The sequence below is a fragment of the Geotrypetes seraphini genome, chromosome 6 (assembly GCF_902459505.1).
Source record: "Geotrypetes seraphini chromosome 6, aGeoSer1.1, whole genome shotgun sequence".
In the NCBI taxonomy this organism is placed as follows: Eukaryota; Metazoa; Chordata; class Amphibia; order Gymnophiona; family Dermophiidae; genus Geotrypetes; species Geotrypetes seraphini.
In genome coordinates this window covers 208,093,220-208,117,371 of record NC_047089.1, presented here as the reverse complement: position 1 = coordinate 208,117,371, position 24,152 = coordinate 208,093,220, and the positions used below count along the sequence as shown (strand labels likewise).

General features: G+C 42.1%; 1 protein-coding gene across 1 annotated transcript in view; it reads left to right on the top strand.

The window, feature by feature from the left end:
- The first annotated feature begins 517 nt into the window (after positions 1-517).
- The window catches only part of MXD1 (MAX dimerization protein 1), a 99,116-nt gene continuing 75,481 nt past the window's right edge, over positions 518-24,152 (top strand). Inside the window, exons 1-2 of the mRNA XM_033949054.1 lie at positions 518-1,225; positions 2,763-2,859. Of these exons, the coding sequence (XP_033804945.1) occupies positions 1,153-1,225; positions 2,763-2,859 (170 nt within the window). The 5' untranslated portion in view covers positions 518-1,152. The remainder of the gene's footprint in view (positions 1,226-2,762; positions 2,860-24,152) is intronic.

Genomic DNA, 24,152 nt, shown 5'->3' with positions numbered 1-24,152 from the left:
ATGCATTTTATCTCCGAGTACTATGCCCTGGTGAGAAGCCTATTCAGCAAGGACCGTGACTGATAGCTGAATGCTTTAAGGGGGACAATGGCAGAAAAGAGTTAAAAGACTTGTTTGCCAAAGCACAGACGAAAACACACAACGCCAACGTAATGCATATATATTATTTCATTATTAGGGTTTTTTTCATACCCCTGCTATTCTTATTTCAGAATTTTCTATTCCCAAAGGGCAATAAACGGGTTTTATATAATGTGCTCGCGATACGTGACGTAATCGTCCTCGCTGTTCTGTTGGTGGGCGGCGTGTGCGTGCAACCAACCCTAATTATAGAAAGCATCGACCCAATCAGATGCTCCAACAACACCACGCAAGCCCGGAAGCGCTAGCCTATCAAAAGCCGGCAGGAAGGACTTGAGGAGTAATAATAAAACAAAAAAACGCTTTGGATTTACAGCCTTCGAAGTCCGCCAAGTGTAAGGAGGAGGTAGACCAATCCGAGAAGTGTAAATAACCCAGCAAGCCCATCCTCCCTGCCTCATGAGCTTGCCTTTGACCAATCCATTGCGAACTCAGTACTGGGGGCGGAGCGGCAAATGTTTTCAGTGGGCCACTTGAGAGAGGTTAGGTTGAGTCGTGCCTGTCAGACACTTATAAACAAAATCAGCGCGCTTCCGCCCAGCAGTAAGTGAATGAGAACCGGTTAAGTAATGAGACGATTCGGTCGAAGAAGAGGATACGAGAACTTTGACGGACTGTTCAAAGCATAACATCCTGCAATTATTGCTACCTAGGAAATCTGAGATATCGTGGCCTCAACGGAGGAAAAAAATCCAGAATATAATTCTGAAAGAAGTGAATGATTATTTGAGCTTTAAAACTCACAGGAAATTTACCACTTTATGTTCTTCATATCGCCTCTTAGCTCTTCTGGGCCTTGCTCTGAAACTCTGGTAGCGCTGTCCGAGTGCCTCTCTTCGAACAGCTCGTGAACTAAACTGGCGCCGGGAGAATTTATGGCAATTTTATTTCTTTAAAAGAAGACTCTTTGGGGATTTTTTAAATTTTATATATTTTATTTTTTTGATCGAGTGTCCCTTTTTCCTCTTCCACCTTATTCCCCTCTTCCACCTCCTCCCGTGAGGGGTAAAAATGGCGACTGCTGTGTGTGTCAACATTCAGATGCTACTGGAAGCGGCCGAGTACCTGGAGAGAAGAGAGCGAGGTACCTTTGTGGAAATAGTCTTTCTTCGCTTAGTGTGTTATGGGGGTGTTCTAGCGGGTGTGAGAGTTAAACATATTGATATAAACTTTAATCTTACAAACAGTTTAATAAATAGGGAAAGAAGGTTGGGTATAGTTTGATATTTGTTTGATGGATATCTTATTATCACGTTATTGGGGGGGGGGGATCTTAACTTTCCCCATAGTGTAAAAGTTTCATTACATCTTTTAAATCCACATGAAGCGGTTGTGTCTATGTTTAGATGTACTGAGCGATTATACTTAAATGTAGAAAATGGTGTCCCATTATCTGGTAGTTAAACAGGAATACAGATTCCCACTGGTGTACGTATGAAGTGTCTTCTTTTTTTTTTTTTTTTCGAAGAGTGGCAGGGTACGATCTGTAACTTCCCATGTATTAACAATACAAAGGCAGTTTTCTCAGAGTTAAAGGAATACAGTTAAGAAAAATAACACCTTCCTGTACAAAAATAAAATAAACGATAAACTTAGTAACGTATAGGGCTGCTGTTGTCATCCAGGACTTTACAGCCATTAGAGAGAGTTTCTACTTTCTCTGACATTTGTAACATATGACAACGTTCCAATTTAACTTGCATGGTGTGTGCGTTTTCCAGCCACTAAAATTGGTTTATTGTGTAAAATTGTCGAGATGCTGTGCATGATTTTTTAATAAAGTACTTAAGTGTAAATAAGGGTATCTGTTATAGTGATCTTTACACAGTATTATCTGCTTATTTGAATAAGGCCATCGGAGTGTGTACTGAATTAATTTACTAAAACAGCAATCCAACTGTTTTTGTAAATCCTCCACTCCTGTTTACATTGTATTGTTTTGCACTGAATTTATGTACTGCATACAGTACAGACTTCTGGCTAAAAGCTTATTGAAATTGTTAAGAAATATAAAGATTTGTAATATTGCTTATGTGCTTTTTATTCTGAAAGATTAAAGGTACAGACATTCTAAAAATTTAAATAAAAATAAGCTATATATAGATTGCAACAACCTCCATTTTAATCTTTTCATGATGATGATGATGTTAGTGAAGCCAGAATGCAAGTAATAGCTTTCATAGTGATGCTAATCAGAATATGGTTGTCATGTGGGAGAATGGTAGTATACAATATGTAGGCAGAATGCATATTTTTAATAAAGGCCTACAAAAGAAAAATAAAAGCTTTTATACAGTCTGTTCTGGTCATTCAGTTATTTTTATGATTGAAAGGGGGAACCTAATCAGAATAAAGTTAATTTTACAGTAGGTTAAAGACTTATAGAAAAGATAAATTCCAGTTTTCTTATTAAAGGAAAAGTAAACATAGTCTAGTGGTCATAAATATAGACACAACTGAATGCTTTTCTTTCCATGGTGTCTACAGTCTGTAGTGGGCAAAGAAAGAAAGTGACTGATTCCCCTGCATATTTATTTAATGGGTAGGACTAAATATTCATATTCTTCCAGACAGAAAAGATTGTTAAAAAATCCTCATTGTTCACTTCATTCTGTTTGTAGAAGCTGAGCATGGTTATGCCTCCATGTTACCCTACACTAACAAGGAGAGGGATACCTTAAAACGAAGGAACAAATCGAAAAAAACCACCAACAACAGGTAATTACAGTGAAAAGCAGAAATGTTTTGCATCCTGTGAAATAGATCACTGTACCCTGCTCAGTGCTTCAGCTTGTCTTTTGTGTGACCATGTATCTGCATGCCAAGCAGGAGTTAATTGGTGCAGCATTCACATGTGACTTATAGATTCTACTGTAATTTTGTCAACTGGGCCCTAGGCATACAGTGATAGTCTGACGTAAACAAAGCATTGTTCTTAGTATTCATGTCTGAAATGACAAATTTCCTTATTAGACAGCATCTGCAGTTTTATAAAATATGGTGCCAGATTTTATGCTTCTTCAATTGACATGCACAAATCTGTTGAAGGAAAATTTCCAGAAAATTAATAAGGAGAATGCAGGTATATCTTAAGCAAATAAATATTGGCAAAAGATTCTAGTTTAACATCCTAAAGCTAAAGTTTCAGCTTCTAAGAAGTACAGTACTCATAAGCAAATCCAATATCAAACCTATCTTATTTTTTATAGGCAAAAATAAGCTTTGCTAGTCCTTACTACTAAAAAGAATTGTTAAAATGTTTTATACTTGCTATATTTGTAGTCAGAATTATGGGCTGTTCGTCAATTTTTATTGTAGAAGTATAATTAAGGCTTTTGATTTTAAGTTCCATCCAATAAAATAGGTTTTCAGTGCAATAATTAAAATAGACACCTATTGGATAAACATAAGAAAAACACCACTTTCCACTGTATTCTCACCCCTCCCCTGATTTGCATAGTATCCTCCACTCAGTTTTTGTGCCTTTTGTACACTGATGATTTTTGAAGTAACATAAAACATATTGAATTTTACCAGAAGAGGTACCCAGCGTACCTGTTTTTATTAAAAACATTTCCCTCCTGCCTTTTTGCCTTACCTGATGTGCTTACTTGATAACTAAATAGCCGTTCCTCTGTATCAGTATACCTGTTGTGTGCACTCCACAGAATTGCTACCATATACCGTATTTGCCGGCGTATAAGACGACTTTTCAGTACCTTAAAATCCTCCCCAAAGTCGGGGGTCGTCTTATACGCCGGGTACTGTTTACATGCCCTTACTTTACATGCCCTAACATCTCCTTACGGTGCTTACGGTACTAGTAAACCTGCCGGGACATCAGCGGGGCCATGGTGGGACATCAGTGTGACAAGGGTGCCAGCTCCTTCATCCTGCGCAGCGGGAAGCAGCGGCGCTCTGGCCCCACCCCTTTTCTCTTTACTACGTCTCTCGCACATGCGGCCGTGTGTGGAGTCTAGCCCTTAAGGAAGTTGCGGGGGCGAGCAGGAGGCGTGCCGCTGTGTATGGCTGTGTAGGGCTGGCACTCCTGTCCCATTGATGTCCTGCAATTTTACAGTTTACATTAAAGGCAGTGTGTAATAAAATACATAGTGCAACTATTTGTTGTGCAGAAGGTGTGCGGAAGAAGGGGTAGTCTTATACGGCGAGTATATAACAAACTCTATATTTTAACTGTAAAAGTTGGGGGGTCGTCTTATACGCCCAGTCGTCTTATACGCCGGCAAATACGGTAAGTGTTTGAACATAGAGTAGCATAGGAAATGGTGGCATGTTAGGTGCTATCGATTTGTGTTTGAGTGCTAGCAACTTGATTAATTACAGATCTAAAAAGAAATCTGTTTTGTGCTAGTCCGGTAAGGTAAGTGGTGGCATACAAAGTCTAAATGAGCTCATCCATTCTGCCCAGTTGAGATTTATATTTTTACTTTGGGTAAATATAGTTTCTATATGCAACCCTCCACCAACTTCCCTGTCTTCTTTTTTTTCATCCTTTTCCTACTACTGCCCTCCAAATCTAACAAGAACACATAAAATTAGTGTTAACTTCTACCACCTAAACTGGTAGACCATTTCTGGCACTATTCCATGTTTTATTACCAATCTTTATGTATAGTGAGGCCCATGACAAAAATATTTTGTCCCTCTGTTCACTGTAGCTTTGGCTTTATTTATTAGCAAAAACTTTAATTTAGAATCCACCAGTCTGAAGGGATCTTCCACACTGAGTGGAGTACAATAAAAACAAAATCACAGTAGCATAATAAAAACATGTACAAAGGCATAGGAGCCATATTTTCAAAATTATTGGGGGTGCTGAACCTAATGGGAATTACTTCTCTTTAGATATAATCATAGTGTTTGTGTGCATAGCAGCCAGCTGTGGGGGTGCTTGAGCACTTCCAAAATTAAACAAACTAATGGTTGTTTATGAGTTGTTAACATATCAAAAGTCCAGCAGCAGTATTATACCTGCTGCCAATATATACTGTGACCCGAAGAGAAAACACACCAAAATGTTTTTTTGTCATATCTTCCATAGAACTTGACTGATTCTTATGAAATTTGGGGCTCCTTTTACTAAGGTGCGCTAGCGTTTTTAGCGCAATCACAAAATTATCACACGATAACAGCGCAGTACGCTTCTAGAATAACGTCTGCTCAATGCTGGCTTTAAGGTCTAGCGTGCATGGCAATTTAGCGTGCGCTATTCTGCGCGTTTAGGCCCTAACGCACCTTAGTAAAAGGAGCCCTTAGTGCATCATGTCTTGAATGAAGTTGATGTAAAATGTTATAAATATATCCCACAGCACTACTTTGTGAAAATGAATTGTGAACTGAATAAAAACACATCAAAAAGTTTTATGGCATACTGCAGAAAAACGTAAAGTCAATTAAGCAGATGTTTGAAGTGTGCTCCTTTTGCATGAAGGCATGCCCTTGGCCACCACTGATCTGTGAACTTGTGAATGACGCTCTGCTTTTGCTCAACCCAAACAGAGATGAGGCGCTGTTTAAGGTCTTTGATGTCAGAAATTGCTCTCTGGTAGACATGTTTCTGTATCAGCCCCCAGATCGGGTAGTCAGTTGGGTTTAGGTCTGGTGAATTGGCAGGCCAGAGATATGGACCAGTGAAGTCTGGGGTCTCTCGATATAGCAGTTCTGTGGTGTCCTTTGCCCAATGTGCTGGGGTGTTGCCCTGTTGGAAGATAAAGTAGTCTCCTGACATGCGATGGATTGCTGGCATCAAGATTGCTGCGTCAAGAGGATGTCCCGTTGGTATGCACCGTTGATTTTAATCCCAGGATCAATGAAGAACAGATCTGTAAATCTGAGTTTCAAGATTGCGACCGAGAACATGACTTGGTGGCTGAAAGTCAGGCAGGTCCGTAGTAGGCGTTTAGCATTAATATCGCACTTCAGTGTTGTTGAAGGTACGTACTGGCAATCATTCTGTATGTTAATCAATGGAGCTACTGTAAATATCTTTTCATCTGTAAACTAGATGAAGCCAAAGCTATGCTCTGGGTACTTGTTGAAAAGCTGCTTGCACCATTTCAGGCGTGTGTCTTTGTTGTGTAAAGTTAACTATTGGGCACTACACTTTTTTTTTTTTTTTTTAAACAATTTATTCAGGAAACAAAGCAAAGAGTAATGCAAACAGATACATCATTTTCAGTTAGAAAAATACTTCAAAACCTAACAGATACAATAGAAGTTAAACAGTGTCCAAGTTTGGGTTCTTTTAACCCAGACTTGGCCAAATAAAACTACCTCCCCGAAATTCCCACCCTTCCCCAAACCATCCACCTGACTTCAAGTAACGGGGCAATAAGGGTACCGCTGGCTTCTGCAGTCTGTTTACTATTTGACTCTTCATAGTAGGGGGGTAGAGTGTCTAAATAAGATGACAAAAATGACAGAAAAATCTTACTCCGGTATCTGGAAAACTGGGCCAACATAGATTCCCAGATCATTAAAAGATGAGATTTATTTCACCAATACCAGATGGTGGGTGGGGAGTCCTGTAACAAGTGGTTCAGAATACACTTCTTCCCCACGATGTAACCTTTACTAAAAAGCAAATTGTCCCCAGCTGAATGCCCCCTCCCCCACCAAATAACCTTTAGCAAGAAAGAGAATCTCCTCAGCATGGCTCGGGAGGGTATATCCCACCAGTTATTGGAGGTACTGCTTCACATCCAAAAGGCAACAATCCTTGTACAAGACCACAGGCCATGCACCAGGGAATTATCAACCTAGTGACATTTAAGACATTTAGACGTAGTGGCACACCCAAAATAGAAAGCCTGCTTCTAGGAAATATAACCCTTGTGAAGAATTCTGAATTGGCATTCCTGGAGCTCTGCGCTTTGCACCACCTGGGGAATCAGTTGTACCAAAGGAGACAGAGATGCCAAACGAGGGCATCTATCCAAGTCTCGAGTCCATAGGGACAATAACTGCTGGTAGTTTCTCCAAGGTTGCAAAACCACTAGTTGACAGTGGTACTGAGACATCAAAATCCAATCCCAGTTAGTATCAATAAAGAAATCCTGCAGGGTAGCGAGAAAGTCCTTATTTATAATAATAATAACAGTTTATATACCGCAGGACCGTGAAGTTGTATGCGGTTTACAATGATTAGAAAGATGCTACAAATTGAGTGGAGCTTACATAGTTGAAGATTAGTGGCTAACAGTTTAAGGGATCAGTTGTTATGGGAGAGATTGAGATGGGAGAGATTGTGCAGATCCGCTACCTAGGTACTTCAAGAACAGGTATGTCTTTAAGTGTTTCCTAAATTCACCATAGTTATTTGCGTTTATAATTAGTTTTTCCAGGTCTTTGCCCCATAATGCCGCCTGATAAGAGAGAAGATGTTGATGGGCAGGGAGACCATGTAGTGGGAGAGTTGCCAATAGGCAAAATGATCAGTAGCCCTCAAGGACTAGGGCACAACACTTTTATTTAAGACATTTCAGTTTCAGATCGTCATGAATTATCATTACCACAGTTGTCTGGCTTATTCCTGCTTCTTTTGCTATTTGGCTAGTTGTTGGTGTGTTTGCTGTACATCCTCCTGGCTCAGTACAAGATTGCGTACAACGTCAGTGTTCTCTTGCGTGTGAATTGAGTGCAGTTGTCCGCTGCCTGTCTTAGGATCCACAGTGTTTGTTGCTTGGATCTTGCATAGCAACACATCAAAGCCATTCAAGGCCATTTTTGTTTCATTCCATCTGTGGGACCTCTTTCAACAATCATTGACTGCTGTAACCTGTACCAAGTTCAGTGAAAACCATTTTGATTCAGAGACTGTTTACAAACTATTGTGTGCTTCTGCACGTATTCCATAGCAACTATTCATTTTCACAAGGTAGTGTTGTGGTGTGGTGGGAAATATTTTCAACATTTGACATCAACTTCGTTCAGGACACAGTGCACTAAATTTCATAAGAATCAGCCATGTTCTGTGGAAAATATGACAAAAAAAAAATCATTTTTGGTGTCCCCCCCCCAGTTCATAGTGTACTTCAAGCATCTGTAAACATCAGGGTATTAAGGGGGAAAGTTATCAACTTGGGCTACCATTAAGATGTGTTGTTTTACCACTAATTTGTGCTTTTTTAGTACAGGTCCCATTTTATGCATTATACAATGAGACCCAGTTACAACCCAGGATAACAATAAAATAACCTTTCTTAAGTCATCACATTGAGAATTTCATCCCTTATTTCCTTACAAAAAAGGCTATTCCGTTCTTCTCTAAAGATCAGGGGTACCATATTACATAGTAAGACTATTCACTGAAAATGTCTGAGAATTTTAACCTCATGTGCAAAGGTGATGACAACACTAATTTAACAGCTTACTAATGTATTAGGGTGATCTGTTACATTTTTTTAATTTATTACTATTTCCTTTATGTAAATTTGTTAGAAAAAAGACTATGTGGCCTAACTGCTCTTCCCATTCATACTTGCTGCTCAGCTCTATAATCCTTTTGTTTCCTTCTCCTATGCTTAGTCATACATTTTTTTTTAACTTATTGTCCTTGTTTCCTCCACTAGGAGGCTGTTCCATCCATCTACAATCTTTTCTGTAAAGAAGTACTGAGTCTTCCTCCTTCAGGCTTTTATCCCTGGCCTTGTTTTCCAGAACTAGCTGCCTTGCCTTCTGTGTATTTATAATATGGAGCTACTTGTGTTATAATTCTCTCTCTCATTTTCCTCCAGGGTATATATGTATTAATCCAAATAAATAAATGTTTATATCTTTGTGTCCCCCACTGCTTTATGACAGACAGTTGATCTTAGTAGACACCACTGGACTGACCATCCAGTTTATAGCTTTTTTGAAGGTTCAGTCTTTAGAATTGCCAGGGACAGCTTGAGGAACTGTGGTGCCCTGAGCCAACTTTTACATTGGCACCCTTTCCCCTGCAGTCTGGTATCTCTCTTCTTCCCCTCCCCCACCTGTGATCCAATATCTCCCCCCTTTTTGTCAAGTCCCCACGTCCTGCTGGACCAGGTAAGGTTCTGGCTCAGAGGACTGATGATAAAGGATGCCAAATCTCAGGCTACCATCTATCCCTCTAGCAGTCTGAAGGTAGACTGGACTTGGATTTTAGCACCCTTTATCACCAGCGCTCTGAGCCAGGGCCTTACCTGGTCCATAGGTTGAGCTGGCCCTGAGAATTGCACATGTTCTCCAAATAAGAACTAGCAGAGTTATATGCCAGCAGGATTGCCTCTTCTTTTTTTTTCTTCTGCAATCGCTCTCTCTCTCTCGCTATATATGGATGGAAAGAGAAGAGAGGGCACTGAATGGAAGGGGCAAGACAGAGGGTGAACAGTAGATGGAAGGGGTAGAGAGAGGGAGACAGACACTGAATGGAAGTGTGGAGGACAGGGGGAGCAGACATTGGAAGGAAGTGGGGAGGAGAAAGAAAAAAGGGCACATGCAGGATTGAAGAAAGAGGATAGAGTTAGAAATAAAGATAGACAGACAGGGGGCCAGAGAAAGACACAGACAGAAAGAATGACAGCGTCCAAGGAGAGAGAGAGACAAATTTTTAAAAAAAAAACCCAGACAGACATCTACTCTAGCACCCGTTAATGTAACGGGCTAAAACACTATCCTCTTCCCTCAATCCTGCATGTGCCCTTTTTTCTTTCTCCTCCCCACTTCCTTCCAATGTCTGCTCCCCCTGTCCTCCACACTTCCATTCAGTGTCTGTCTCCCTCTCTCTACCCCCTCTGTCTTGCCCCTTCCATTCAGTGCCCTCTCTTCTCTGTCCATCCAGTGTCGCCCTCTCTCTCTCTGTTCCATATGGCCTCTCTCCATCTCCTCCTTCCTTTTCCCTTGGTCTGGCATATCTTCCTCCTTCCCTCCATGCCCTGCCATCTCTTCTTCCCTCCAAGCCATTCTCTTTTCCTCCTTGAACTACTTCATCGGGCAGCAGCAGCATTCACAATTCATTGCTGTTGCTGGCTTCAAGTCTTTTTCTTTGGCGTGTCCTGTCTTCATAAAAATAAGAAGTAGGCAGGACTGGCTAGAGATTAAGGCCTGAAGCCAGCAACAGCAGCGAATTGTAAATGCTGCTGCTGCCTGAAGCACCCAAGGCAGACGCATCTCTCCCCTCCCAGCCCAACCCCCTCTGACTCTGCGACCCTCCAAGCGAGATGACTTTAGTAACAAACCTCCCTCCAGCGTTGGCAGCCACAGCACGTTAAACAGGCTGCTTCGCGGCTTTCTTCTGCCGTTGAGTCCCTCTTGTCGCATCATCGATGATGTCATCAGTGATGCGGCAGAGGGACTCAACTGCAGGAGAAAGCCGCGAAGCAGCCTGTTTAGCGTGCTGCGGCTGCCAACGCTGGAGGGAGGTTTGTGCCGGTATGTCCCTCCCCCTCCAGTACCTGTGCAGCACTTTACGCGGCGCATCCTCCCACAATCCTGAGTCGGCCACAGCGCTCGAGTGTGGGCCCTAACCGTGTATCCGCTCTCCTGCCTGCCACAGACCTACGGATCACGGAATACGCAGGCAGGAGTGCGCATGCGCGGCTAGCGTTTTATTATATAGGATATATATAATAAAACGCATGCGCACTCCTGCCTGCGTATTCCGTGATCCGTAGGTCTGTGGCAGGCAGGAGAGCGGATACACGGCCGGCTAAGAAGCCATCCCCTACTGTCCTTAGCCCGCCAGTCGAACAAGCAGTGAGCCAAGTCCTGCAGACTGCGCGCCGGCCTCGCAAACGCTCCGCTCCTATTGAAGTCACTGCCTCTTCATCGGCATCGACTTCGCCTGAGCGTCGAGCTGCACCGCAGGTACCGAGCAAGAAAAAAGCGGTACCGGTGCCATCGGGACCGTCTCTGGATGAGAGAATAGCATCCATCCTTCAGGTCCAGCTTAAGGAGCAGTTACAACACTTGCTCCCGGCTCTGCTGACTCCGAGCCTTTCAGTGTCGGTACCTACTGAGCATTCGGTGCCGATCGTCGAACAGCCTGTTTTGTCGGCATCGACGTTGTCGGCACCGCAAAAATCTGTTTCTATGCCTGTTCTCTCGGCGGAACCGAAGTCTCTTCGACGCACTGCTTACTCGACTTCGGAGCCGGTGCCATTCTCTGACACCCGTACTGCTGTACAGTCACCCGGTACGATGTCCATGAGGTCTGGTAAATCGGTACGCAAAACCAAGCATACCGAACCTTCTACCCCACTTTCTCAGGGCCGTCTGTCATCGGTACGGGACCCTGATTTGTGGGATGATTCTGATGACCCCCTCGGTACCGAGGCAGATTATTCCTCGGAGGAGGAGTTACATCGGTGCAGGATCCTGCTGGTAAGCCAGAGCACTCGTCCTTCACCAAGTTTCTTAAGGAGATGTCGGACACCCTTTCCATCCCTCTAGAGTCTGACTCTAAAAAATCCAAAGCATTTCTTGATGCTTTGGATTTTGACCAGCCTCCGAAAGAATTTTTAAAGTTACCCCTCCATGACATCTTGAGGGAAACTTTTTACAAAAATTTAGAAACTCCTCTCACCGTTTCAGGAGCCCCTAGGAAGCTGGAATCGCTTTACAAGGTGATTCCTATTCCAGGGTTTGACAAACCCCAGCTGCCCCATGAATCTCTGCTGGTGGAGTCCACCCTCAAAAAATCAGCAGTCCCTAGTGTATATGCCTCTGTCCCTCCTGGCAGAGAGGGCAAGGCCATGGATAAATTTGATAAAAGACTTTACCAAAATGCAATGCTGGCCAACCGTTCAGGTAATTATGCGTTTCACTTCTCTTTTTACCTGAAACATTTGATTCAGCAAGTCTCTTCTTTTCAAAAGTATCTTCCTGACCGTAAGCTTCCTGCATTCCAACAATGCACTTCCAGTCTCCTACAACTCAGGAAGTTCATGGTCCGGTCCATCTATGATACTTTTGAACTCACATCCCGAGCCACGGCTATGTCTGTAGCGATGAGACGATTGGCATGGCTCCGAGTCTCCGACCTTGATGTGAACCACCAGGACCGCCTTGCCAATGCTCCCTGCCTGGGTGATGAGCTCTTTGGAGAATCTATGGATACCACCACTCAAAAGCTCTCTGCCCATGAGACGAGGTGGGATACTTTGCTGAAAAATAAAAAGAAGCCTCCTCCTCCTCGTCCATTTAGACAGCAGCCATCATATCAGCGGCGGTTTTCTGCTCGGCCAATTCAACCTCAACCTCCACAACCTCGGAGGCAGCGGCAACAGCACCAACAAGCATGTCAGCAACAGCCGCCTACCATAAAGCCTGTCACTCAGACTAAGCCGACTCAGCCCTTTTGACTCCCTTCTCCTGGGCATTGCCAGTCTCCCTCCCTCCTGTCCTCTTCCACAGCCCATAGGAGGTCGATTAACCATTTTTCACTCTCAATGGGAGGTAATCACCACCGACCAGTGGGTGCTCTCAATCATAGCCCATGGCTACTCCCTCAATTTTCAGACTCCCCCGCCGTTAGGCCTGCCAAAAGAGTCTGCTTCCAACAAGTCTCAGTCCCTCCTTCTCGCTCAAGAGGTTCAATCCCTCCTTCTCAATGCCATCGAAGAAGTTCCTCAAGATCAGCGAGGTCAGGGTTTTTACTCCCGGTACTTTCTAGTTCCCCAAAAGACCGGAGACCTCAGACCCATCTTAGATCTCAGAGATCTCAACAAATGTTTGGTCAAGGAGAAGTTCAAAATGCTCTCTCTTGCCACCCTCTACCCTCTTCTCGCTCAGGGCGACTGGCTATGCTCCCTTGATCTCAAAGAGGCTTACACACATATTCCTATCCATCTGACGTCCAGGCAATATCTGCTCTTTCTCATCAATCAACATCATTATCAGTACAAAGTGCTACCCTTCGGCCTGGCCTCCTCTCCCAGGGTATTCACCAAATGTCTGATTGTGGTAGCGGCCTATCTCCGCTCTCACAACTTTCAAGTCTTCCCTTATCTGGACGACTGGTTGATCAAAGCTCATTCCCCTCAGGCAGTTCTGCTTGCCACCAATCAGACCATTCACTTCCTTCGACTATTAGGGTTCGAAATCAATCTACCCAAGTCTCACCTCATTCCGACCCAGCGACTTCAATTTATTGGAGCCGTTCTGGACACTGTTCTGATGAGGGCGTTTCTTCCATCCAACCGCCTTCACACCATCCTCTGTCAGCAGGTGTTTCAACAGATTACGATTTCTGCGAATCACATGATGGTGCTATTGGGGCACATGGCTTCGACAGTACATGTCACACCCTTCGCACGTCTCCACCTGCGTACTCCTCAATGGACCTTAGCCAAGCGACGGATCCTTGTTCACAACACATATCTGTGACCTCGTCTCTTCGACAGTCGCTTCTTTGGTGGTTGACATCTTCAAATCTATCCAGAGGTCTGCTGTTCCATCTACCTCCTCATCAACTAGTCATCACCACAGATTCCTCCCCCTACGCCTGGGGAGCTCACTTGAACGAATTCCAAACTCAGGGATTTTGGACTGCCCAGGAAAAGAAACACCACATCAATTTCCTGGAACTCCGAACGATGGTCTATGCCCTCAAGGCGTTTCAACATCTTCTCTTTCCTCAAGTACTACTCATTTGCACAGACAATCAAGTTGCAATGTACTACATCAACAAACAGGGAGGAACGGGCTCTCGCCTGTTGTGTCAGGAAGCCCAACGGATTTGGTCTTGGGCGACAGCTCGTCACTTATTCCTGAAGGCTGTCTACATTCAAGGAGAACAGAATTCCTTAGCGGACAATCTCAGCAGAATTCTCCAAACTCACGAATGGACGCTCGATCCCTCGACTCTTCAGTCCATTTTCGCTCAATGGGGCACTCCTCAAGTGGACCTTTTTGCAGCTCCCCACAACCATCAGCTGCCCCTGTTTTGCTCCAGACTCTACTCTCCTCACCGTCTGGCGCCCGATGCATTTCTCCTGGATTGGACCAGTCTCTTCCTATATGCTTTTCCCCCTCTACCGCTCATGCTGCGAACACTGTTCAAGCTCAAGAGGGAACAAGCCACCATGATTCTCATCACTCCACGGTGGCCCAGGCAACATTGGTTCTCCCTTCTACTTCAACTCAGTTCCAGGGAACCCATACCTCTTCCACTGTTTCCTTCTCTGCTTTCTCAGCATCAGCAGACCCTACTGCATCCCAACCTACAGTCTCTGCACCTGACAGCTTGGTATCTCTCGGGCTGACTTCGGCTCACTCACTTCTTTCTCAGCCTGTCCGCTCTATCATTGATGCTTCCAGGAAACCGACCACGCTCCAATGTTATCAACAGAAGTGGTCTCGGTTTTCTTCCTGGTGCCTCTTACATCACCATGATCCCATGTCTCTAGCAGTGGGACTGGTGTTGGACTATCTTCTTTCCTTGTCTGACTCTGGTCTTAAATCTACTTCTATCAGAGTTCACCTTAGTGCCATTGCTGCCTTTCATGAGCCAATTCATGGAAAACCCCTCTCAGCTCATCCTTTGGTTTCTCGGTTCATGAGGGGCCTTTTCAATGTGAAACCACCTCTCAAGCCTCCTCCTGTGGTCTGGGATCTCAATGTGGTTCTTTCCGCTTTAATGAAGCCTCCTTTTGAACCTTTGGCCACAGCGCATTTCAAATTTCTTACCTGGAAAGTGGTCTTCCTTATAGCTCTCACTTCTGCCAGGAGGGTCAGTGAACTGCATGCACTAGTGGCCGATCCACCTTTCACTGTTTTTCACCATGATAAAGTGGTTCTCCGTACACACCCCAAATTTCTTCCTAAGGTTGTGTCTGACTTTCATCTTAACCAGTCCATAGTCCTGCCTGTATTTTTTCCAAAGCCTCATTCTCATCCAGGTGAACAGGCTTTGCATACCTTGGACTGTAAACGTGCTCTGGCTTACTATCTTGAACGTACTAAGCCCCACAGATTATCTCCTCAACTATTTTTGTCCTTTGATCCTAACAAGTTGGGTCATCCTGTATCTAAACGCACTCTCTCCAATTGGCTTGCTGCTTGCGTTTCTTTCTGTTATGCTCAGTTGGGCCTGACACTGGAAGGTTCTGTCACGGGCCACAAAGTTAGAGCTATGGCAGCGTCTATAGCTTTCCTCCGATCTACTTCCATTGAGGAAATCTGCAAGGCTGCTACTTGGTCCTCAGTTCACACTTTTACATCACATCATTGTCTGGATGCATTCTCCAGACGGGATGGACACTTCGGCCAATCTGTTTTACAAAATTTATTTTCCTAATGGCCAACCTTCCCTCCATCCCTCTTTTTGTTAGCTTGGAGGTCACCCATCAGTCAAGAATATGCTGCCTGCTTGTCCTGGGATAAAGCACAGTTACTTACCGTAACAGGTGTTATCCAGGGACAGCAGGCAGATATTCTTGCGTCCCTCCCACCTCCCCGGGTTGGCTTCTTAGCTGGCTTATCCTAACTGGGGACCGCGCGCCTCTGTCGGGCGGGAAGGCACTCGCGCGTGCGCGGTGCGGCCTACTAGAACTTTCAAAGTTCTTAGAGTGCAATCACTCTAAAATTGTCCGTACCGGGGCTCCGTCGGTGCCGTCACCCATCAGTCAAGAATATCTGCCTGCTGTCCCTGGATAACACCTGTTACGGTAAGTAACTGTGCTTTCTACTAAGAATCTCTTCATGAAAAGGCAGTTAATAAATACCAATAAACAAAAAAGGGTAGTGTTCCTAATTCAAACTAATATACCGTAAGTATCAAATCCTTTAAAAAAAACTTTACATATGCATACATTAAGTATGTGCATAAAATGAGATATCAAATACAGCAATATACAAATGCTAAATTCATTACACTATTTTGGCTAAAGAGTGCTGGTTTTGGCATCAATTGTCCTATATTTTATAACAAAGCCTGTGTGATCCAGTAAATATTAGTCTAATCTAATCTAGTATTTGTGAGTCGCACAAACCTAAGTAGGCCCTAGGTGACTTGGAAAGGAAAAGGGTAAATAGGGCAAGAGGGGGGAGGAGGAGAAGACTTAATCTTCTATCTATACATTGTTCTAAAGTGTTATTTGGTTTGCTTTGATTTCACCTTTTTGCTATATAGGTATCTTCTTTGCTTACCCCATGTTCTTTTGAAGTCTGTCACTGTTTTTGTACTTGCCAGTGGGAGGATATATCTTAACACCCTTTCTGTGAAAAATTATTTACTGATGATGTTCCTAAGTCTACCTCCTTGCAATCTCAATTCATGTCCTCCAGTTCTATCACTTCACTGTCTCTGAAAGAGATTTATTTTTATATTAATATCTTTCAAATACTTAAAACATCTGATTCTTATCTTAGGTAGCAAATAACAAACTCTCCAAAATTAAATAACATTTTCAAATAGGACTATCAATTATGAATTAATCTGTATATTCCTACACATGCCATAATTGGTAATTCTAGATATTTATTTATTTATTTATTTTTATTAAATTCTTTATTCATTTTGAAAGCTTACAGCAAGCGTACAGGAATATATCATTAGTAACAACAATAACACTTGTAATTCTCATATAATTCTAAAAACATAAAAATTATATCCCGTCCCACCCACCTTCTTTCAAATATTATAATCAATTATATCATAAATATAATATAAACATACAATTTAGTGAAATTTCTAGAAAAACTCCCCCCCTATGTATACATATATTCATCCAAGGAAAATGATGTTTACTCATTACAATATCCTTCCAATGGCCCCCAGATCTTTATAAAATTATTATAGTTCCCTTTCTGTATTGCAATTGCTCTTTCCATCTTAAAAATATGGCATACCAAATTCCACCAAAATGTATAATTAAGATTAGTATAATTTTTCCAGTTATTGGTAATATGCTGAATAGCAACCCCAGTCAAGATTAATAATAGTTTGTTATTATGTGCTAATATTTGATTTTTTTTCCTCATAGACATGCCAAACAGAATAGTATCATAGGATAATGCAACATGGTTTTCTAATAGACAATTTATTTGAGTCCAAATTGAATTCCAAAATAATCTTATACAGGGACAATGGTAAATTAAATGATCAAGTGTCCCCGCTTCCAGATTACAATGCCAGCATTTATTAGACTTAGAGCTATCTAACTTTTGTAAACGAACATGGGTCCAAAACACTCTATGCAACAAAAAGAACCAAGTTTGCCTCATAGATGCTGATACTGTACATCTCATTCTCCAAGACCAAATTTTATTTATTTATTTTAAAAAGCCTATATTCCACTTATACCTAAGCGGATTACAGGAAACCCCCCCCTAATCATAAGATAAAAACAAGTATAAAATTCAATAAACTAAAGCAGTATACAGATAACATTCCCATTAATCATTCCTTCAGTCACTGCTTCTTAACCACTTAAAACGTTTTTCCAGTAGATGTTGGTGTGGATGCTGCTGCAGCTGCTTTTGCGGTGGTTGATGGTAATATATGCTGGCTGTTGAGTAAGCTGTGGCGGCATAACTGAAGTAACTTGACCCTGAGTAGGATGCAGGAGTGGAACCGTAGGAAGAATTGGAAGTGTAAGAAGAGACCGAGGCTGCAGCAGAATTCTACTGTGCAGTTGTCACTGCTGGATACACATTGGCCTAGATTCACTAAACTTACCGATCCTCTAATGATGGTCTGGTTTTGTGATTGTTCCTGTTCCCTAACCCAATTCACTAAACTGCTGTCCGGTGAATCTCCTATCTAATCCGATCCACCCATGCAAATGAGTAAAACCCCATTCAAAATAGCCAGGCGATTGATTCACTAACAATTGCTTGGCTATTTTGCATCGGGTTTTACCATTGTAAGTGTTACCAACAGGTCTGCCTGGTTTTTTTTTTTTCTGTTTTTCTTTAATGGCAATGCCCAATTTAAAAATTATATTTTTTAAAGTCGCTGCCCCCCCAGCAAAATGCCCCCTCCCTCCCCAAACCCAAAAATGCCCGTTGCAGCTGCCATCAAATGGCAGGAGGGATTCCTACTCCCTCCTGCCATCAGCCCCTCTTCATTCCCACTCAGCAGTTCCCTCTTTTGTTAAAGGCTCACTCCACTTGAGGTGTACCTTCCTCATGGACAGTCTTCAGGGATTTTCCTGAAGAGTTTTTGAAGAGCTGCCACTTGGTCCTCCTGGCATATCTTCACAAAGTTTTACAGGTTTCTGTGCTCAGATTTTCATGTCTGGCAGCAGGCTCATCAGTCCCACTCTTAATTTGAGGAACTGCTCCATTACATCCTACTTGTCCAGGAATAGAATGGAATTGTACAAGAACGAAAGATTAGGTTCTTACCTTTGCTATTCTTTCTTGTAAATCTGCACTCTATTTCTGGAACCTGCCCTGAGAGTTACTGATTCGCCAATTGTCTGCCTCCATAAGTCCTGGTAAGTTGGACTCTTGTTTCTTTGACCAGCCTTTCCAAGATTACCATCAGTCATTATTGTTCACTTTGCTTCAGGGAGTCTATCGCTGATGTGCCCTGTACTATTTGTGCCAGTGGGTCTCCTTGTTGTTTATGATGTTTGTAAACCTGTTTTGTTTGTTCATATTTGTTGAACCTTTTCTTGATATGAGCAGATAAGACTTGTTTCTCGGGGAGTGTCCTTGTACCCCTCCCCTTGCTGTGTCCTATGCAGATATGCCTGTCTGCTTTTGTACGAACTGGAAGTGAGAGGGCAGTTCTGAGATAAGAGGGGAGGGTCAAATATATTTATTTATGTTAAAAAAAATTTATACTGCCAGAAACTCAGTGGTTTACAAAATTGACATAAAATATAAAACACAAATACAGTGAACAAAAACTCAATATCATCAACATATAACTAACATGTTAATGAGGCTTCCTACAAGAGATCTCACGAGATGGGATACATAACCCACTTGTCAAGGAATAAAGTGTGGATTTACAAGAAAGAAGATTAGCAAAAGTAAGAGCCTAATCTTTCATTCAGAGGGTGGAGCAATGATCCCTTTATGTGCAGGACTATGGACAGATTATCTCCCAAGTACAGTTTATCCCCATGTTGAGGTTTGCCCAGAGGCTGGATGCCCAAAGCCATGCTGTCTGGCATGCCCCAGTTATGACTGTTTCAGTTTAGATTGCTACTCCATATATATGGTGAGTAAATCTTGGAAGCAGATCATGGAGCAGTCCTCCCCCCAGGGAGTGTCCTAGCTAGTATTACATTCTGCTACAATAGGGCATGCTGGTTCTTTAAGAATTACAGTGCACCAGCTGCAAATTCTTGATTGAGGCTTGGAAGATTTAGTCCCACTGCAGTGAGGTATCAACAGACATTTGAATTCTTCAACCATTTTAGATCCTAGTGCTAGGTGAACAGTGAGGAATGTTTGCAATAATTTCAGCTGTAGGTCCTGAAATAGTTAATGGACTGCTATAATTATAAACTCATTGGATGAGCTCATTGACTGCATTATGGAACTGAATTTTGGAGACTGTTGGATCTCAGGTGCAGCAAGAGACAAGGTTTTTGCCAGATGGGACCTATAAGCTTCTCTGGTTTGGTTCTCAAGGATCTGAGGCAAAAGTAGCATCTTCTAATTTCTCAGGCTCCGAGAGGCTGGGCAGCTGACCCCTCTTCAAGATCAGAAAGGATTCTAGATCACTACAGCGCATTCCTGACTTCCACAGAGATAGATGGCAGAAGAGGTTTCTGAAATGATAGGCATCTAAGGTCAGCTGGCCCGATTCAGGCTGTTCCCAAAGTAGCACTGGCTTTGCTGAATAGGTGCCCTTAGACTCTGTTATATAAGCAGTATCATGAAAAAAATCTGGTGCATAATCTGGATGAGCATATTAGTGCCAGATAGTTGCCCCTTAGGCCTTTCCGGTAATTGTAAGGCAGTTAGAGCTTAGATGGGCTTTTAATGGTGAAGATAGTTTTTCTTTTTTGGACTGTGCCAGTTTAATACACTTATACCAGTGTAGCTGAGCAGTATTTCTTGTTCCAAATAATTGGCTAATTTACCTTTTTTATTTCTGACCAGTTAATCAAGTATTTTGGGTTTATTTTTGACTTGAATCATTTTACCTAGTTTGGTACTAATGAGCTTAAAAGGTCCTTAAAGTTTTCTACCATAAGGATGTCACTAATATGTTAAGTCCAAATACAATAATATTTATTAATTTGATTTTTGACCCATGCTCCTGACAGCACACAGGAGGGGTTACAGAATAACATACAGAAACGGATTCTAAAACAAAACAATAATTTAGAACAAATACCAAGTCTTCATCATAAACATCTTAATCAAATATATGGGAATCATTTAAAACTTTATAAATTAAAGATTAGGAAAGCTGTAAGAATGCAAAATATGACTAGGGACATAAATCAATACCTTTTACAGAAAGGCCAGAACAATCCCATGAAAAATCTTAAATGCCAAAACATGTAACTTAAAAATATAGCGTAAGAGGTAAGAAATATGTTCTGTCAACCCAGTGTTTGTCAAAAGCTGTGCTGCAGCATTTTGTACATGTTACAATCTATTTAATACATGTGGAGGGGTATAATCAAAAGATACGTCTAAGTCCGTTTTGGTCCTAAGTCGCTAGTTGCCCAGAGAAAAGGTCCATTTTCAAAATATACATCCAACATTTTTTTTTTAAATCGTCTAATTGTACGTCCAGCTGTCTGGTCATCCATCTTATACCCAATTTTCATCCAAAATTAATCCAAGTCAAAAACGCCTGGAAAAAGACCTTTTGGACGTGGGCAGGGTTAGCAAAGTGCACTGAGTAGTGGGGTACCTTACAGGGCACTGCTGTGAACTTCACAAAAAGGATGCCACATACACATCTCACCACAACAACCTTATAAGTCATGGTGAGCCCCCTAAACACCCCCCAGAACCGACTAGGCCCACCTGTCTACCACCTCAATAGCCCTTATGGATGCAGGTACCACTTATATGGCAGTACATAAGGGTTTGGGGTATTTTGGGGGGATTGCACATGTTTCACCATGCATGCAGTGGTTAGAGTGGCTTATGGGCCTGGGTCCTCCTCTCCATGGTTCACTAGCCCATCCCCCCAGACCACTTAAAGCACCTGTGTGCAGCTCTACTAGGCTTTCCTATGCCAGGCTGCCAGGTGCAGATGTTCTAGAGGCAGATATGTAAAGTTGTTACTACAATTTTTATGGCAGTGATCACTGGGAGAGTGTGTAGGGGTCTGTACTTTGTCCCTACAGTGGTTATCTGTCACTTTGGATACCTTCTTGTGACTTAGACTTGGTTTTAGATGGCCTAAGTCACAATGTCCAAGTTCTGTCTAGGCAGTGTTGAAAAACTTTCAGTTATACATGCAGTACGACTAAGTCTAGGATGGCCCACGTCCTGCCCAAATCCCTCCCTCACCACTTCTCCTAAAATGCCCCTTTTAGCTCTGGGCATTACTGTGAAGGCCTATGTCATTTTTAGATATGTCAAAAATCCGGTTCAATTATCGGCACTTGGACTACTTATCTCACTGTCTAAGTACCGATTTAGGCCGATTTTTAGATGTATTTCTGTTTCGATTATGAGCCCCTTAGCTGGTAGTCTCTGTTACAAAGCATTGCAATAATCCATACAAGATATAACAGATGCCATCTGTTATATCTTGTATGTATTATTTTTCTAGGTAAAATAACAGCAAATCTTAGGATGATGTTGAAAATAAATAAAAAAAAATAAGCCCAAGGAGCTAACAACCTATGAGATGACTGTCAAAAGTCAGACCCAAATCTAGATCTGCACATAAGCTATGAACTTGATCTAGTTAACAAGGGATTGCCAGAAATATAGTTATATTTTTTATGGTTTTAATAGTGACTGTGATCAAGTTTTAAGTTTATTCAGTCTTTGATGTACCATCCAATGAGTTGACTTTCTGGGCTGTTTACATGAAAACCATAATATAAAATATAAACTTAAAAATGAAAGGAACTCAATTAATAAGAAAGATGAAAGAAAGAGTAGCTGGGAATTATGCAGTGCTCCAACGCTGATCTTCAGAGATCCATAAAAGCAGAGTTTTCTTAGGGTCATAAAAGGGTAACATACTAAAGGCATCATGATTTCCCCCCCCCCCCCTTAAATGCTTCTCAGGAGTGTTCCTCACAAAATGACAGTGGCAGGCTATTCCATAAGGTGAAATCATTCACATTAAATATCTTTGATCTGAATGTATCCAGGTCTGTAATACCATAGGAGGTTATAACCAAGATGAACACAAGAATCTGAAAGGAATATAGGGAGTGATTAAATGATCAAGGTAAAGCATCCTGAATAAGGTAAAGTATTCCTGAATAATGCACTTTGTGAACATGCAAAGGACTTTAAAGGTTATCTGATGATTAAATGGATAATCAGTGTTCCTCATGGAGTAGGGGGAATTACGTGATCATATTTCCTAGAGTTAGTAGGTAATTTAACCACTAGCAATGGTACAGCATTCTCTGTTTAGCCTCATTTCCTACTGAATTCAGCCTTATTTCCTACTGAATTCATGTGAATTTGTATTCATTTTAATTAGAAACTCTATTATTTTAGTGTGTCTCAATGACAGATGAACCGACTAGGCATGTGAGATCAGACTATAAGGGTTGCATTGTTATGATGATGATTTTTTTTGTAGAAGTAATTTTTCTGTGGGTAAGATTGGATTGCAGTAGTATGTGTAAAAGATTTTAATCTGCTGTATAAAGGAGCTGTAATAATATAAACAGAGTAAAAAGACTTCAGCATGACCAACCATAGGAGCTCTTTAGATCTGGTTGATCAATAGTGGAATTGTTGTGTTGTTGGTTTTTTAATTTATTATTATTATTATATATAATGACTTAGAGTGAAATTGCAAATATGCAGTGTAAAACTTTTTTTTTATACTCTTAAGATTCTTCTTATCATATATTCTGCCAAAAACATTCAGCAATGATCTGTGGTGATTTGATTTTAAGGTATTTCAGATCTAAAGAGTTTCGTGTTTGATCCAGTCTCTTAAGGTGTTTGTCTTTTGTTCAGTTTGTCACATTATTTGTTAATTATTTGTTTTGTTTCTTTTAGTGCAGCCTAGTATGTTTGTATAACTATTTCCAGTGCAGTAAGTGAGACATTCTAGACAAGTGGGTTGTGTCCCAATGGCCACGTGCCATATGTAGAAGGAATCCACTCTGGATTTTTTCTGTGATTCTGCTGTGCTCTCTGGCTCCACCTGTAGTTTTTCCCTTCTGAACACGTGCCAGCAGGAGTGTGCTTGTTCTGCTCCCTCTCATTTTCTTATTATTTTATTTGGTGTTTTTTATCCTTTTGTAGGGATTTCTTGTGCTTGCATCGATTCTTCAGCTCTGCCTGCGTCTGCAGCTGACAGGCCAATCCCTGGTGGTACCTGTCAGCCAGCCTGCATCTGCTTCTAAGGAACTTGGTACCGTTCTTGCTTTCTCTCCTTTTGCCAAACAAAGGTTCGAGCGCAGGTTGTTAGGCATACCAAGGAGACTCAGTGGTGTCTTGCAGGGTGCCAGCTGCGTTTCTCACCTCTGCCCGTTTCTGAGTGCATCCGTCAGTCCTCGGGGGGTGGAAGTTCAGTCAGGTGCGGAGTCTGACTGGCAGCCTGAATATCAGCGTCGAGGAGGCATTCCCAGCATGAGGCAGGCTGTAGCACTTTCCCTGCACAGGTCGCAGTGAGTAAAGGCTGTCAGCCTGTGAGGTGGATGGGAGGGTGGGGGATCTGAATTTTTAAGTTTTGAAGGTTTCTGCATGTCCCCATGTATTCCCTCACCTGAAAAATTGTAAAATCACCGTTTTTTAAAGTTTGCTGACTGTGAAAAATATTGTGATTTTGGCACGAATTTCTTAGCAGCAGCCATCTTGGATTTTTTGCAATCTTTTTTTCAAAAGCTCCCTGCTTCTCCAAAACTGCAATTTTTGCCTCAAAATGTTGGGATGGAGTCCTTGGGCCCTCC